The sequence below is a fragment of the Gymnoscopelus braueri genome, assembly GCF_963280865.1.
Source record: "Gymnoscopelus braueri genome assembly, chromosome: 13".
NCBI classification, from domain to species: Eukaryota; Metazoa; Chordata; class Actinopteri; order Myctophiformes; family Myctophidae; genus Gymnoscopelus; species Gymnoscopelus braueri.
In genome coordinates, this window is record NC_137615.1 from 17,474,941 (window position 1) to 17,491,642 (window position 16,702).

Genomic DNA, 16,702 nt, shown 5'->3' on the forward strand with positions numbered 1-16,702 from the left:
GCTGTTGAGCCAGAATTACAATTATACTTACTGCCTGGCTCCTTAGAGGCCAAATATTTGAAGTCGGTTATAAATACGTTGTTTTTATACTAGAAACTACATTACAAGTTATTCTGGATGAATGCAGCTTTTGTTGGCTGTGGTGTGTGATTGTTTTAATTGAAGTGTTTATAGTAATATTGTTTGTTATGTAGTTATTACTTATAAGCTTATAAATGGTGCGCACACATTTAATCCAGAAGAATCAATAGCTTAAAACAAGCAGAAATTAAAGAAACACACAAGGACATGAAAGGTGATGAGATAAGAGCATGTGGTAAAAAAAGTAAGCATTGTTAATGCAGTTTGTGTCACAATTCCCTTTTAATTTACACAGATGAGATGATGTAAATGTGTTTGGGATTTTCCATGTAGCCTACCGTCCTGTGTCACACAAACCTTTGGCATTGTGTAATTATTTTATATTTATTGAAATAACTTCCACCCTTTTCAAAGATCCATGAGCGATACTGGCATGCATCAGGGTGGGAATACAATATTTTAATACTAAATATAGGACGGTTCACCTTGTCTAGTATGCATACACTGCACCATAAAAAAAACTTCAAGGTTAAAGGACCATAAAATGACTTATTTTCTATATTACGCACCCCATGAAGCCTTGTTGAATTCATGGAGATTTGTATTGGCATTCCTAAGCCAATAATTTGATCGGTAAATAGGAGACTCATCAAGTTATTGCCTTAGGAATGTGATCAAAACAAATTCTCCATGAATTTAAGGCTTCATGGTAGTGTGTAATTGATTGATAGAAAATAAGTATTTTTGGGGGTGGGACATTTTATACATTTGAAAACTTGTGAAATGGGATATTCTGCATAATGAATACTTTCTACTTTTGGTACTTCAAGTACGTTTGTACTTTTACTCAAGTAATTTTTGAATCCCAGACTTTCACTTGTAACAGAGTATTTCTACATTGCAGTATTGATACTTTTACTGAAGTAAAAAAAAATGAGTACTTTTTCCACCACTGTCCACCTGCCACTGCCAGCAGATGCACCTGTCCCACTAACATACCTCTATACCTGCTGTTTGCATTCACACGGCGTAGGTCCCGCCCTCCCTGCCTCACTGCTCCATTCCCATTGGCCAGCCCGCCGCATGAGTGATGTCCGTCTGGAGCACCTGGGAATCAGTCATCTCTCTGGGCTCTCTCTGGCTCTACACTGAGCTGTAGCAGCAATGCGGATGAACAGGGCAAAACGAGGAATATTACGGCTTTATGAGATAATCCGATGGTTTGGGGGCTTCGCTAGGTTCTAAGATACATCGTTTAAACCGTGATATTGCCTCCAAACCCGAAGGCAGAAAGGATATCTGGGACTGGAACTGGAAGCAGCTCCCAGCCGGGCGGATATTTTTCCTGACAAAACGCTTTACACCACATCCGTATTCCAGCCCTGGCTGTAATAATATGGAATAGAGACTAACGTTACTAAAAAAGGATGGTTGCTTGAATCCTAGGCTGCCTATAGTAGCCTCCTTGTCGCTTGAATTGCTCCTATTTTTTGTACAATTCCACAGACAGACTCGCTATGGTGGACTCCAGTGCCAGGAAGACTTTTGTAGTACCGGACATAAAGCCATTGGATTTGTATGATTGCACTAAGGCGAAGATATGCGCAAGTGTCGGATGGCTGTTGGCAAAATCCTACGGCAATGCAGGTAAGGTCAGTTTATTAGGCTATAGTATAGGCTCTATAGCTCTATGTGGGCCCGATAGCTTTAACAACCTATTGATTCAGTCTGGTTGAAACCACTATTGTTTGGACCAGTCCAGCATTTCTGCAGTATCCTAATGAAAAGCGTGTGTGTGTGTGTGTGTGTGTGTGTGTGTGTGTGTGTGTGTGTGTGTGTGTGTGTGTGTGTGTGTGTGTGTGTGTGTGTGTGTGTGTGTGTGTGTGTGTGTGTGTGTGTGTGTGTGTGTGTGTGTGTGTGTGTCAGTCTCTCTCTCTCTCACACACACACACACACACACACACACACACACACACACACACACACACACACACACACAGAGCTCAGCGGTTTTGAGGCACACAAAGAGCAGCACATGAAAGGTGGACCATGCACTCCTATAATAATAACTCCTATACATCTCATTCTCACTCAGATGATCACAGTTTTTTTTTGGACATATTTGTGTCAGAAAACAGGCCTCTCTGTTCGCCCAGGCGTTATCCATTAGGGGCTACTACAAAACGTCAAAACAATAATTATATGTATTCTAAATTCAGTGTAGTTTTAACATGAATGGATTTGCTAGCCTGTGGAGATGTTCTTTAAAACGCCTTTTGACCCCTGAGCGTGGACAGCTACTACTAAAAAGAATGTAAACATCCACCTCCCCCAGGCTGCAGAAAATGCCCAAATACCGTGCCTTTGTGTTCCTGTGTAACTCACTGTGTAAATACATTGTATAGGATATATAATTTGACTTTCCAGACACTATGCAGCCAACACAAAGCTCACTCACGAGCCAACCACCTGGCATGTCATGATGATGCGCAAACACACCCACATGAGGAGATCCTCCTTTGGATTGAAGACCATAAGCTAATATCATGGGACAGGTTTTGCCTCGGGTTTCAATAGTATATCCAGCAATATTGTCTGCTGCAAATTTGAAGGGACATCTAGTTATTAACTCTGTTCCCTCATTCATTTTGCATACTGTGGTGTGTGCCTACTGTATATCCCATGATAAAACAGCCACATAGGCCAATACAGACCTCATAATGCACTGGTTCTCAAAAAGTGGGGTCCGGGGATCCCCAGGGGATTAATGCAAGTTAATGCAAGCTATTTGATTGATTGGTTAGGAACCAAATGGACCGCTACATGACTGTAACTCCGAGTGTATGAATGGAACTACATTGTGGTTGGTTACATTTATACCCTGTCAGAGTTAAATGAACTCTTAAGTTAAGAAACATTGTGATAGAGAACAGGTTAAAGCATTCATGAGGTCAGGTGTACAAGTAAAAGTCCTGGATTACCCAGCCTCTCTGGCTCTCTAAGAGCTTTTAATCATATGCTACACTCAGCTTAAGTTCAGAATTGGGCGAGGTGAACTGGATTGTACTTTAAACAAAGTATGTGTTATGCAATCTCGGGCCATGGGTCCAGGACTCTAGGCTGCTGTTTGTCTACTCCCTCTCTCTCTGTGTGTGCTCTGTTTAGCACCTCAACCACGCCCACTAGTCAATGTCACCCTCCCTGTCAGTCCAAAGGACTCTGAGGGCTGAGAATGGCAGCAGGTTTTTGTGTTGGCGTGCCGTGCAGACAGTGTCCCTCCTGATCGTCAGCTTAATGGCCCTGCTGCTGAGCTCAGTCTCAGTTGATTTTTATTCCCGTTAAGGCAAAATGACATCATCATTCCCTTCCCAGAAACTCATCTGGTAGGACAACACAGCACATCAGGAGTCAGACCAGATTGCCTGCTCCTCAGGCCATCAGTGTCATTAATCCTCATCATGACACAGTTGCCAACAAGGTTAATCTCTGAATCACTGTATCAGAAACTGTGTTTTCATGTGTTCCAGATTTAGCTCAGATGTTTTTGGGGGGTATAGTGGAGTCGTGGACTGTACTGTATTCCTGCAACCATACGGTTGCTTGCAGGGAGGGCAGGCATTCTATTTAGTAGGTCAGGTTTCTGTATTCCTGTCCCAGAAAAAATGAATAGAGAAATAAGTATTCTGTTCAGCCTGACTAAGTCTACCAAAGCTAGAAACCAGAGTACTGTCAGACATCAAGAAACTAACTGAGCATTCCTCTGTTGACAGTTACTTCAAGAGTGGACTCATAAAATGCTACTTTTATGAGTCCACAGCTTACCTTTCCATCAAAATGTCCCCACAGCATCTTCATTCTGACATTATAGCCTTTGGGAGAAATGTATGAACCATACATGTGGATTCTGTTGTAGGATTCCCCTTTAGGGGCACTCTGGCCGGGTCCTTTGTGCTTGTTTGTGAAGTATCTGAGAGAGCAACCAACAATTATGAGTGAGTGGTGCTCATTTTACACCCCCCATTCTCCGGTCATGTAACTTTTTCCGGTCCCTTCCTGAGAACATTCTGGAGGTGAAATGGAAGTTCCATGTCTACGGGCGGGGGTTATAAAAAACGTGTGTTTGTTTTGCACAGCCGAAACCTGTTGCATTAGCTCCACCTGGCTACAAAGCTGCTTGGATCAGTGTGAAACCCTGTAGGAATAATTACTCATCCTTCCTCTCCCCATCAGTGTAGCTGAGAGTCAACATAATTATGACCAGGACCTGAGAAGGATGCTGGCCTGTAGGGCTGTCCTCGACTGAAGAAATTCTTAGTCTAATAATAGTCTTTAGGAATTTGTCGACTAATCGATTGTTGATATAGTCAGCAAATCTAAAATTGTGTTTGCTGAAAGCATACAATCTTGTAGGACCAGCCTTTTCAGGTTCTATTGTTGATTTTACGGTGGGTTCTGGCTATTGAAAGTATATAAAGGGTTTTAGAGATGTGCATGGAAAAAAGCACACAAAAAGCCCCAGGGGCTTGTTTCCATTGTGGTCCATTGTACTCAATTCATCAGTAATACATATATTACTGATTACTGACAAATATTATTAACTGACAAAGAGGGGATAGCCCACTGACTTGTTTGACTCTGTCTTATTGTCTTCTATTGGAAGGCTGGGGTGACTGGATTGCTGTTATCCCCATAATATGAAGCCATGTCATCTATTTCAATATGGTTGGTCTTAATTTGTAAAAGGACGTCCTATTCCCAGTTAATTAATGGGCTTAACTTGATTACTTCTCATCTTGGGATAATTTGGGAACGTTGGGAATCTTTCAAATGTTTAACTGTGCACATTAAATCTAATGTGTTTTTCTTTAACTGTCCCAAGTTAACTCTCACTGGAAACTGTAGGTGTGTCAAATTCAAGCTCAACTTGTACCCAGTTTAACAGATTAGCATACTTGTTTGACTAGGACAACAAATTACTACAAGAATGAGGCTTTTAGTAAGGCCTGCAGACACAGCAGACCTGAAGCACATCCCAGACAAAGGCAATCACTTAAGAACATTTAACTTAACATTTATTACCAAGGTTGATTTGGGGAAAGTGCTGCAACGTAGGATACTTTCACCTAGGGCTGGGAGATATGGATACAATCAAATATCACAATATTTTTGTCCTAATACTTCAATATCGATATTGTGACAATAATATCACTATTATTGTGGGGATGTCTATTGGTAGTATTTACGCAATGCCATGTTTTGATAAATAAGCATCAATAATGACCATATAATAACAAAGTGGGTTATAAGCTAATAAAAGAACAGCTATAGTAGAACAGTCACATAATTTAAGAAAATGTTATCACTTTACTGTAATGCAGCCTAAGGCTGCAACAACTAATCGATTAATCGATAAAAAATCGATTACTAAATTAATCGAATCGAATTACGAATTTGATAATCGATAATCGAAAAGATTTCAAATCAAGGAGTCAGAAGAAGATAAAAGTTACCATAAGGTTGCTTTTATTTATTTTGATATGTATTTTATGGGTAGTAGCTTAGTCAGCAGCTGAGCAAAATTGTATTACATGTACTTTTTAATTAATTATTCATCTGTATTGTCTTTATTGTTAGATAGAACATGCTAAAACAACCTAAAATCAAAATTATAAGGTAATTGCTAAATAAGTGCGATAATCCGATTAATCAATTAATCGTTAAAATAATCGACCGATTCATCGATTATGGAATTAATCGTTAGTTGCAGCCTTTAACCACTTAAAACCGGGGATCGCTATTATGTTGCATGTTATTATCGGAGAAAAATATTAGTATAAAATATTGACTAAAACCAGGAAAATACACTTATGCCATATCATGATATTACAATATACAAAAAGCTAAATCCCATCCCAACTATTGTTTGTGTTTTAAGTACATCTGAACAGAATGCAAATATTACGTGACGATAAATCGATCGATTCAGTTATTTTCATTGAGTGACTGTCATACAACAAAGTAATTAATTATCTCTATCATACTGCAGGCTGCTAGCAGATTAAAGGATCATCTAATCATTCATTTCAGTTGATGTAGATTCTAGGTCGGCTATGTTTGTTACTCAGTTTCCACCATTCTGTTCCACATTGGGCCAAAGGAAAAGGGAAAGCATTTTTATTATTTTTTACAATTAAATTAGTTTGACCAACATACTTTACTGGTTCACTCAAGATAATTATTCTATGAGGGCTAAATGACAATGCAGCCAAAGATATCCCATGTCACACCAGACGATATTTAAAAAACTGCTGAGCTTAGGAAATATTACAGTTCTACATAACGTAGAACATGCCTACAGTACACTATCATCTACTGCAGTCCCCCCCCCACCCTCCTTACATCTGACACAAGATGTGCACACACACACACACACACACACACACAAATACACGCACGCAAGCATGCACACACAGACACACAAAGAAACAAACATGTTAACCACTTAAGCCCTATTTACAAACTCACAATGCGTTTGTAGATTGCCTATTTTCGTTTGTTTTGAAACTTTTTTGAAACCTCTGAAAATACTATTTAACCCATTAAGATCTGGAACTGTGTCATTTTTTGATTTGAGCTAAAAAAGCATTATTTTACACTTTGGGCTATTCAAAAATAGCAGGTATACAAGCTCGACGAGCTTGTAGATCTGCTATTTTTGAAAATTCGTGAAAATGTGTGCAAATCTTTGAATATATATATTTTTAAAGCGAACATTTTTAACTCAAATCGTTGCTTCTGGGGGTCCCTGGAACTAAATATTTTGATGGGGGTCCGCGGCCAAATACATATAATTTTGGGGGTCCTTGACATGAAAAAGATTGAGCACCACTGATATAGAAACATACGTTTTTCAGAATACTGTTGAGATTTAGGAGACATGTAGAATCGGCTTCAGGTCTCAATGGGTTTAAAAAAAAAATAGGATTTTGTGCAACATGTTTACAATTTTGCACTACCTCCAAACAGACAAGGCCTCATTCCCCCCTGTGATCTTTGGAAGCATCCCACGGGGGGCCCGCACCCCAGGTTGGGAAACACTGATCTACTGTATATTATACCAGTGGTTCTCATCTCAACCTTTTCAGGCCGTGATCCCCCAAAATAATCATATTTGAACTGGGGACCCCCCCCACCCTGATAAGCACTTGGAATTGTAGTCAGTTGAGGCATAACATTTAGTTTGACTCGGTTCGACGAATAAATATTGTGAAAATAGCCGATCTACAAGCTCAAAACGCACGTTGTGAGCTTGTAGATCAACTATTTTTGCCTCATTCTTATAATATTTGACAATTTGGCCAATGTTTGACCAGTTTTATAGTATAGTTTGTTGATTACTTTTGATGCAGTAATGGTCTTTTTTCATTGAATATCTTTTATCTGTATCAAAAAATGTCTTAGGGTCATCAGGGGACCCCCCCCCAAAATCATGTGGGGACTCCCCTGGGGGTCCCGACCCACAGGTTGAGAACCACTGTATTATACTACAGAGAGTTGGTGTTCTCTGCCAGGCTTGTGGGTGTAGTCTTTGCTTTGTACTCTCTCGTATGCCTATTTTTTCATCAAGGTGCCTGGGATTAAGGACTTGAGGTCACATGTAGGCTAGAGAACGACACGCCTCCTCTCTCACTGCTGCCATTTTGGAGCATTATAACAAGACCTGGCTTTGTACTAAAACCAGAGCATATAATCGTCTCTGTTTGATACCTTTGGCCACGTGATGAAGCGTTTTGTAATTCCGTGTTCCAGGACATTCGCATAAGCTACAGCCAATAGGCATAAAACCAAAGGTAATTTTTAAAGTATTCCATCTGTAAAAGGTTTCCCAAAAAATGTTCAACGAGGGATAAAAACAACTCTTTCAGCAATCAGAAGTTTACAATAGTTTTCGGAGGACATTGTACAGGTTAACAAATGCCACTTAAGTGTAGAATAACCAAGCCTTAAGAATAAAAGGGACATTGTTTATTGCTAAGGATGACATTTGAGCCCCAGCTTCCTCTGTCTGGATGCTTAGTTTGCACACTTCTGCACATCTGAGCTCTTATGCATTATTGAATCCGCACCACCAGGGTTCCTGAAGGGGTTCTATCACACAGCCAGGCAACTCGCATTGTCATCAGCTCAGTTTTTGCAGACGGCGGTGCCACTTAATTAATACAAAGAGCTTCTTAATGTTCACTCAGTTACCATGGCGACCGGCTCAAAATCCAATGCTGCACGGTCAGTCCACTTGGATCTAAAGTGGAAGGAGGAGGAGGAGGGACAGGGGTTTTAACCTTACTGATTAGGGGTGAAACAGTTCAAAGAAAATAATACATTTTGGGGGAAACCAAAATTTGTAATTTGTATTTGGTTTGGGAAACCCTAACGCCAACCCTCCCCTAAAAAGAAAAAAATATCTGATCTAAAAGCTCACGATGCGTTCAGACGAATCGATTCAGTCAATTATGAATTTGATGATCAAAGCATGCGTCAAGAAGAAGCTTCATGCTAAGGAAATAATCAATAGTCGCAGGCAGCCCTATTACTGATTCTCCCCGAGGAGCTACAGTACAGGAGCCTGGTTCATCGCACACTGCAGTTGTTTTCAGCAGCTGACCCTTGTGTTTGGATGCGTTTGTTTCTTTGTGTCTGGTGACGGCTGCCAGACACGTGTGTGTATAATGTTTGTGACATGACCAGCATGCTATTGCTAACTCAATCAATCAATTAGGTAGAGGGACACAGCTATCTCCAGCTATCGGGCCTATCAGGCCTGCAGGTCAGCAGCGATAGATACTGTAAAAGCTTACACAGCTGAGCTCACTGAAGCAATGTTGGCAAATTGAACATGTTATCTGCATTAAATCCATTACCTACAGTAGTCTCTGTAGTAGTAGTTTTACAATACATACAGTAATCATCTTCATTTATTGTTATGTTTTAAGTCAGTCAGCAATTTCTATGTTGTGGTGTGGTCTGTGTTTTTTAACCACTCAAGCCCTTTGTGGTACGATGAATGGCTAAAAAAGCTCCAAATCATCACGATGCGTTGTGAACTTGAAGGCCTGGTATTTTTTGAGAATTTTTAAATCGTTAGACTTTCTTTCTTTTTTACTGTTATTACTTACTATTACTTACCTATTATAAAATGGGGATGGCAGGTTGCAAGTGGTTAATAATATGGCTGCAACAACCCACTCTCCAGAATTGTCTGCAAAGACACATTTAACCTTTGCCTTAAATGTTCCTTTAGCCCAACAGATAGACTCTGAACCTCTCAGACATGACTAGTAATAAGCAGGCTGCCTGCCGCTTCACTTAGCTAATTTCTGCACGCAGACACAAATGTTTGCTATCTAAATACAGTACGATCCTGTGGGTGTGTGGTGGTATAAACATTCAGGTGATGTTTTCTTTTCTTCTTATGCATAGATAGGCTATAGGCCTCCACCATCTGTCGTCGCTCTTGTCTTGCTCTATATTTCCTTGAGATATTTAATGAGAAAATGGTTTGGTCTGGATTTTCACCCTGTTTTGTTTTTGCGGTGCGGCTGACACACCAAAGTCATTCATAGCTCCACTTTCCTGTAGGGAAATGATGCTCCTATCAACCGCATTAATCTCTGAGCTGTGTCATTTGCATCCGGCTTTACATTTTCTTTTACTTTTCTTTTTCTATTTTAACACGTCATTATCGGTATGTGACAGTCATCAGTTTTTTTCCTCGTATGTGTTATTTTGTGTTGGCCACTTTCAACCTGTTAAAATGTTCAAAACATTTTGAAATAGGCCTTAAGTGGTACCTGAACCCTAGTGACTGAAAGTGTGAACATTTGTAAGGGTTTTTCCATGTGCCCCTAGCCTGCCCGTCGGAGTTGAAAGGCACACAATGGTGTGTCACAACAAAATGGGCCATGTGGCCTGTGTGAGTCACACAGTCGTTCTGCCACCTATAGTCATCAGGCAGCGAGAGGGAGTACGTGGACACTGTACTCTCTCTCTCTGCACACACTGAGCGTGTCATGCTTTTTGTCTTGTTGTATTGTCTGATGTCAATGGATACATTACAGGAATGTCATGAGGCAACAGCAGCATGGCCATATCTCACCTGTGGTGGTGATCCTTTAGTGTTCCCTCTCGGTAATGCACAAAACACAAACACAGTTGTTGAAGTGGTTAGTATTTCATCAACGTCAACGTTCGGCTGTAGGGCATTTCAAAAGAAGAGCAATGCTGAGTTCAGTGTGTTTGTTTGTTTACTCATGGCGGCTCCTACAGTGGTTCTCAACGTCGGTCCGGGGACAACCAGGGGACCCAAATGGACACTTGCAAGACAAGTCTGTACGGGTTCCATATTTGGTTCCATTTGTACACTCTCAGAGTTAAATAAACACTGAGGATTTTACAGTGCAGATTGGGGTCCCAGAGATAAAATCAAATCATATCAAATGGGGCTCTGTGATCTAAAAATCAGACCAAATGGGGGTTCGTGGTCTAATATGCATATCAAACTGAGGGTCCTTGAAATTCAGATGGTTGAGTATCAGTGGCCTATTGGATTTTGGTGCTGGCTTGGTTTTGTCAGCTCTGAATGCAGTGAAACCAGTTCCCCAGAGGGTGTGTCAGTCAGGTGTGTGTGTTTTCAGGAAAAATATTTATTCTGGTCTCATTTACTGGCAAAAAGAGAAGAAACAGTCCAACGTTTATTTAGCATACTAATAGCTTAATTAATTGCCTACTCCTCAGCTTGTTGCGAATTAAGCTACCACAGTGCATAGCATTGATATACATGTCCACTAGGCTATTCAGACATGGAATTCAAGTTTTCCCTGTTTTTACCCGGCTCCGGCTATGATTCACTCTGACTACCTCGCTTTTATTTAACAACACAAGTTACATGCAGGTTTTTACATTTGGTTCTTCTGTGGTGATCTGATGTCCCAAAACACAGCAGCAGATTATCACAGGCCTTGAAAAAACAAGTGGCATTGCATCTGGTAATCCTCAGACGCTAACCTTCTGGGCCACCATGCCTCGCTAGCCCTGACGCCTGCTGATTACTGGATGTGTTCACGATAGCTGTTGACTGGCTCTGGATAAACATGTGACCCTGATGGGTCCTGGAATGCACCGTGGCATCATATCTGTGAGAGGGAGAACTGTGTAGTTTGCAGACAGAGGGAAATACATAAGACTTTACTGTAAGGAAGGTGAAATTGGACCCAACTCGTCATCATATCCACTGACTGCCTTCAGGCCTTTTGACTTATTTACGGGTGATTTAAAACAACACACACACTGTATAGTTATACTCCTCTCACTAGCTCTTACGACCCCTTACCTTATCTCTCACTCTAGCGCACACACATACACAAACAAGCATGCTTCATTTAACCCCTGCTAGGCTCACTCACTCGGATGATTATAGCCCCAGGGTATAGACCAGTCACCAGTTGTCTCAATCTGCCTGTGTAGCGTGCTGGTTGCACACACAGCCATGGTGGTTCTTCCATCATTATAATTTGCAATTTAGGCATTTAGCAGATGCTCTCTTATCCAGAACCACTTACAAAGGGCAAGATCACAAGACGCCCTCCTCTGCTTTTCTTTGACTGAAGAGGTTAGTACTTGATGGTGTCATGTCGCCCGCTCCCTAATCTATCCTATTTACAGAACACTCAGAGATTCTGTTTATCATCTCCATTCTCCGCCCTTCAATTGTGTTTTGTTGCTTGCAGTACTAACAGTTATCTCTCTAGCAGTAACACTACTCCCAGGCATCTCTCTGACGACAAACATCTCTGTGTTTTGTCTCCGTGTAGAGAATGTCCCCGTGGAGCTGCGTGACCCCTTCTACTGCGACCAGTATGAGCAGGAACACCTCAAACCACCCGTCACGCGTCTCCTGCTGTCCTCCGAACTCTACTGCCGCACCTACAGCCTGCTGCTGGGGGCAAGCGGCGCCGATGCTCCCCCCAAGGACAACGCTGCCCTGCTGCAGCTCCTTGATAAGAGGGGCGTGGTCCCCGATGACCAGGGCACGCCGGTGACCGACGCAGACCTCCGGCACAAACCCATCAAAATGGTAAGGATGTGTGTGTGGTGTTTATTTGGAAACTTCCTTGGTTAGAGTAAACAAACAGGATTGAAGACTTACCGGTAACCTATTCCATACCAGTTTGGCAGCTGTGTGCTCGCTGACCATAATAAATTAATTTAAGGAACGGTTGATTTAGGTTGGCTGAGTCTCAGCATGCCATTGACTCGACTCATAGGGACCCATGTGCTGATCGTCCTCAGCCTTGAGAGCCGCTGACCAGGGGGGCTATACAAGAAGGGGTAGGATGGCATTAGTTGTGGATGTGTGAGGCCTGTTTATGCTTTGATTTGTGGGATTAAAGAACATCAAAAAGACCCCCACCCCCCACCCCCATCTCATCCCAACACCCAGAATCCCCACCCCACCCCCGCTGCCCCAGCTGATCCCTGAAGCTGAGTGGATGGCTGCTGGGAGGGTCGCGGCAGTCTGGTCTGGGTGACATGGGATGAATGCCGCCTTTAATACTCACAAGTGAGGTGGGAGGGAGGGAGAGCCTGGACGGGGAACACAATAGGTGGTCCAGATCAGGTGGGGAACAATGGCGGAACAGTTCCTAGTGAAACTGGAGATGCTGTGTCGAGAGAGCACTCTGCTCCCTGTCTTATGTTCTTATTATGCTCTTGCAGGCTGTGAACAAGAGAAACTGGTTTTTCATCCTAGCTTTTGACATGAATATGTGTGTCTCTCTCTCTCTCTCTTTCTTTCTTTCTCTCTTCCTCTTTCTTTTCTTATTTTTTTTTGGGGGGGAGGGGGATTTTTTGGGAGGATTACGTTTGATGCAGTGGTAGTAGTCGCATTGGTTGCAGGTGATGGTAAAGGTCTGAGAAAGAGCTACCAGGCTAGGGAAACCATATATTCAGCCCCTCAAACCGGGACCCTTAAATCAATGCGCACGTTCGTCGTGCACGCGCGCGCCCATTCATGCACGCGCACATGTATACGCACCATAGGTGTTGCATACCGGCAAGGACTGATTGACAAACATCAGTCTCAGCGTTGAATTCAGACACGCAAACGCAATGCATTTGTTCATGTTTTCTGAATTGGTTAGGTGAGCATGTTTGCATGAAAAGAACATGATAATTTTTTTTTGTGAATGTTGAAAACCAGGACATGAGATATTTGTCGCAGCTTGAAATCGGGACAATCCTGGCCAAACCGGGACTTCTGATCACCCTATCCACAAGTTTCCTAGGGCATTGTGGGCGTCACTTCCTGTCGATTTGATCCCTGATCAAATCGACAGGAAGTGATGCCCACAATGCCCTAGGAAACTTGTGGATACCAGGCACAAAATGTCCAGTGTGCGGACTATTCTTTTGTGATGTTTGCTTCGGCCCAGCAGCTGGCTTTTTAAAATTGGATGTGCTTGCTTTATTCACTTTAATTCATTTAATGGGAAAGGGGAGAATGGGAAACGCTGGTGGTTCAGACCGAGAAACGACTACATTTCTGACCTACTTGTCAAGGCAGGCAAGTTCACTGTAACCCAGTTTTTAACCAAGCATTTTGTAGAAATCCTTCCTTCATCCAATACATTGTCTTCATTATGCGACGGCAAAGCCCTGCAAAGCCCAGCCATCTTCATGCACACACAGGTTGTGTTTTGAAAGCCAGAGAGGAAATCTCTTGGGATCTGTAGAGCCGGAGTTCCCCTTGCAGTCAGTTGAAAGCTGTTCTCTCCATATGCTCTCTAGTGGCCATTGAAGCAGGTCAGGTGTGTTCCTGCCAGTGCCATGGTGATGATGAGCTTAACCCATTATAACCGGGAAAGCATCTGTGTCATGTTTATAATTTAGCTTTTAAAAAATGGCAGATATACAAGCTCATAGCACGTCACTTCGTGAACTTGTAGATCTGCTATTTTTGTAAAATCGTCGCATTTGAATATATATATTTCTTTAAAGTAATTTTTTTTAACTCAAATCTTTGCCCCCATCTCAAATATTTTGAGATGGGGGTGTCCGTGGCCAAATACATAATTTTGGGGGTCCTTGACATGAAAAGGTTTTGAGCACCACTGATATAGCAACATAGGTTTTTCAGAAAACTAAGAAGACATTTGTAGAATCGGCCTCAGGTCTTAATGGGTTAATGGTGCATGTGCTTCTGCTGTGTGTGTGTATGATGATGTAAACAAATATAAAAAAAGAAGAAGAAAAAATAGCTTAGTATCGCAGTTTGTAGGGCTATTATCTGAGAGCTACTCAATCTGTTAAACAATTTCCCCTCGCTTTGGATATGACTAATACATTGCTTTGGATGATTAAATCAATTTGTACACCATAGCCCGCATGTTGTTGAGGTTAATTTTATTCACCTTATTGTCTAATAAACAGTCAGCAGAGCTTCTGTTGCCTTTGATCATAAATGTTCACGTTTTGTAAGAAGTAATTATGTAAATAATTACAGATTTTAGATTTTATAAGAAACGGCAGTCTTAATTTTTGGAACTGTAGGGCAAAGGTAGCGACTTGTATAACATAACATAGAAATCGTAGTATAGTTTCACCTGCTGAATGCTGCTGCTACCTGTACTGTGCAATACATGTCTCGGCTCAAGGTAGAATTTATTTGCTGGTAAAACCACTAAGTGGTTACAACATTGTGGCTATGTATCCCACAGTATGCCATTAGCATGGTATGGCAGTAATGTGATAGGCAAATTGTTCAAGCTTTTTGTCTGTGCATGACAGTACATATACTATACTCTATGTGCATGTGTGCTTGTGTGTTTGTGTGTGTACATGTCATGACTCATGAGTGTGTATTTTGTCTCGGCTATGGGTGATGCTATCAGGTCAGACTACTTCAAGCTTTTGGCTGTCAAAGGCCTTGCACTAAACTCCAAACTTGCCTATTAGCAGCAGCAGCTGCATTTGCAGTGCTATGTAGGCCTGTCGCAATGATTACATAATCGTCTGATTGCAATTATTTTATTTTGCATAATTGTCAAATTGGCTGTCACTGATGCTGCAGCTGCATTTGCAGTTGGTTGCAGTGCTATGTGAGCATACCAGCTAACCCCCTCAAGGGTCCTTGAGGTTCCAGGCGGTCCTCCTGCTATAAAATTGTTAATATTAACATCATAAACATCTTGAACATTTAAAAAAAATAATTAACACAAATCTTGTATGGCGATCCCTGGCACAAATTATTTTCAGATGGGGGTCCGCGGCCAAATACGTATTCATTTGGGGGTCCTTGACATTTGAGAATCAGTGAGCTAACAGCCTGGACCTAATGCGTGTGTGTGCTGGTGATTGGCAGTGTGGCAGGCCAGGGCAGAAAAGTGGGTCATGCGGCAGCAGAAGCATTAGGCGGATGGACCATCAATGTGGGCCTTGGCCAGTAAACCGCTTTACTTTGCAGCAGCAGGAATCTGCTGCAGCGCTGCTTTACTGTATATATCAAAGCTCAAATTCCAATGTATCGTCGCCGTCGGATGGAAACCTTGCATGTCCAAAACGGTTACTTTTCAGGAACTGGGAGAAAGAACCTGTGTTTCAGTTGATCCAATGTAGTTATAGTCATGAGCTCTTGTTAATGCTTTCCATTGGTTAATATTATTTATAAAAACCCAACGACACACTTAACCACTTTCACTTTCAAAACTATTGAAAATAAATCAAATTGAAATATGGAGACACAAGTTTTCTGCCTGACAGAAATTATATCAAACAAGGGAAACAGTAGTTATGACACAGTGCACACATAACAGACATCAACACGAGTTGTGCCTGTTCAATCACTCTTAACAGCATTTCATGTGTCATGCCATGCACATGCACTGTGTTGACCTTGGCTTTGGTATACTATCGTTTGATAACTGGCAAATCTCACGTCGTCGTTAGTCTGGCTCAGCTAAACTTCAGCCAATGCTGCACCAGACATGCAAATCCATAAGGTGTCTAGTTATCCTGAAAGGAACGCTGTATAGATGGCACACCCTGAGGCCTCTCTGAAGGCTGGCAGTCTTTCCCTGGTAGCTCTCTCTCTCTCTCCGATGGTGGCCCAGCCCCCCATCACTCCTCAGATTGAGGATAAAGATCTGACAGTGAAGATTAGGGATAATCTGCCGTCCAGACGGGAGTGCCATGTCATCCGCATATGACCCATCAGCGAGGACCACTAATGTACAGTATCTAGCATCTCTGGAAACGTCAAACCTACATGTCACGTCATTGTGTCTAGAGAGCTTCTATATAAAGTTGTGTTAAAATGTAATGGTTTTAATTATACTACGGAAAACCCTAGCTATTGGGGTCATGCTTCCATATTTGCTCCCACCGTTACGAAGTCAGTTGTGTAGCCGTAGCATTGCTAACGCTCTCTGAACACTTGGTCTCAAACCATACTGCTGTGTCGGCAGGTTTTCGGTCAAGCGAGCATCAATCAAAAGCTCAGTTGAAATTAGCACTGGCACGCTCTTATCCCTGGATCAGTAATGGTAAACATTGTCTCGCAACATTTGCT

At 41.9% G+C, this 16,702-nt stretch overlaps 1 protein-coding gene across 2 annotated transcripts in view; it reads left to right on the forward strand.

Annotated features, from left to right (window-relative positions):
* The first annotated feature begins 1,197 nt into the window (after nucleotides 1-1,197).
* camsap3 (calmodulin regulated spectrin-associated protein family, member 3) overlaps nucleotides 1,198-16,702 on the forward strand; it is a 36,762-nt gene continuing 21,257 nt past the window's right edge. For both annotated transcript variants that reach the window (XM_080447806.1, XM_080447807.1), the window contains exons 1-2: nucleotides 1,198-1,728; nucleotides 11,949-12,211. In XM_080447806.1, coding sequence (XP_080303932.1) covers nucleotides 1,599-1,728; nucleotides 11,949-12,211 — 393 coding nt within the window. In that variant the 5' untranslated portion in view covers nucleotides 1,198-1,598. The remainder of the gene's footprint in view (nucleotides 1,729-11,948; nucleotides 12,212-16,702) is intronic.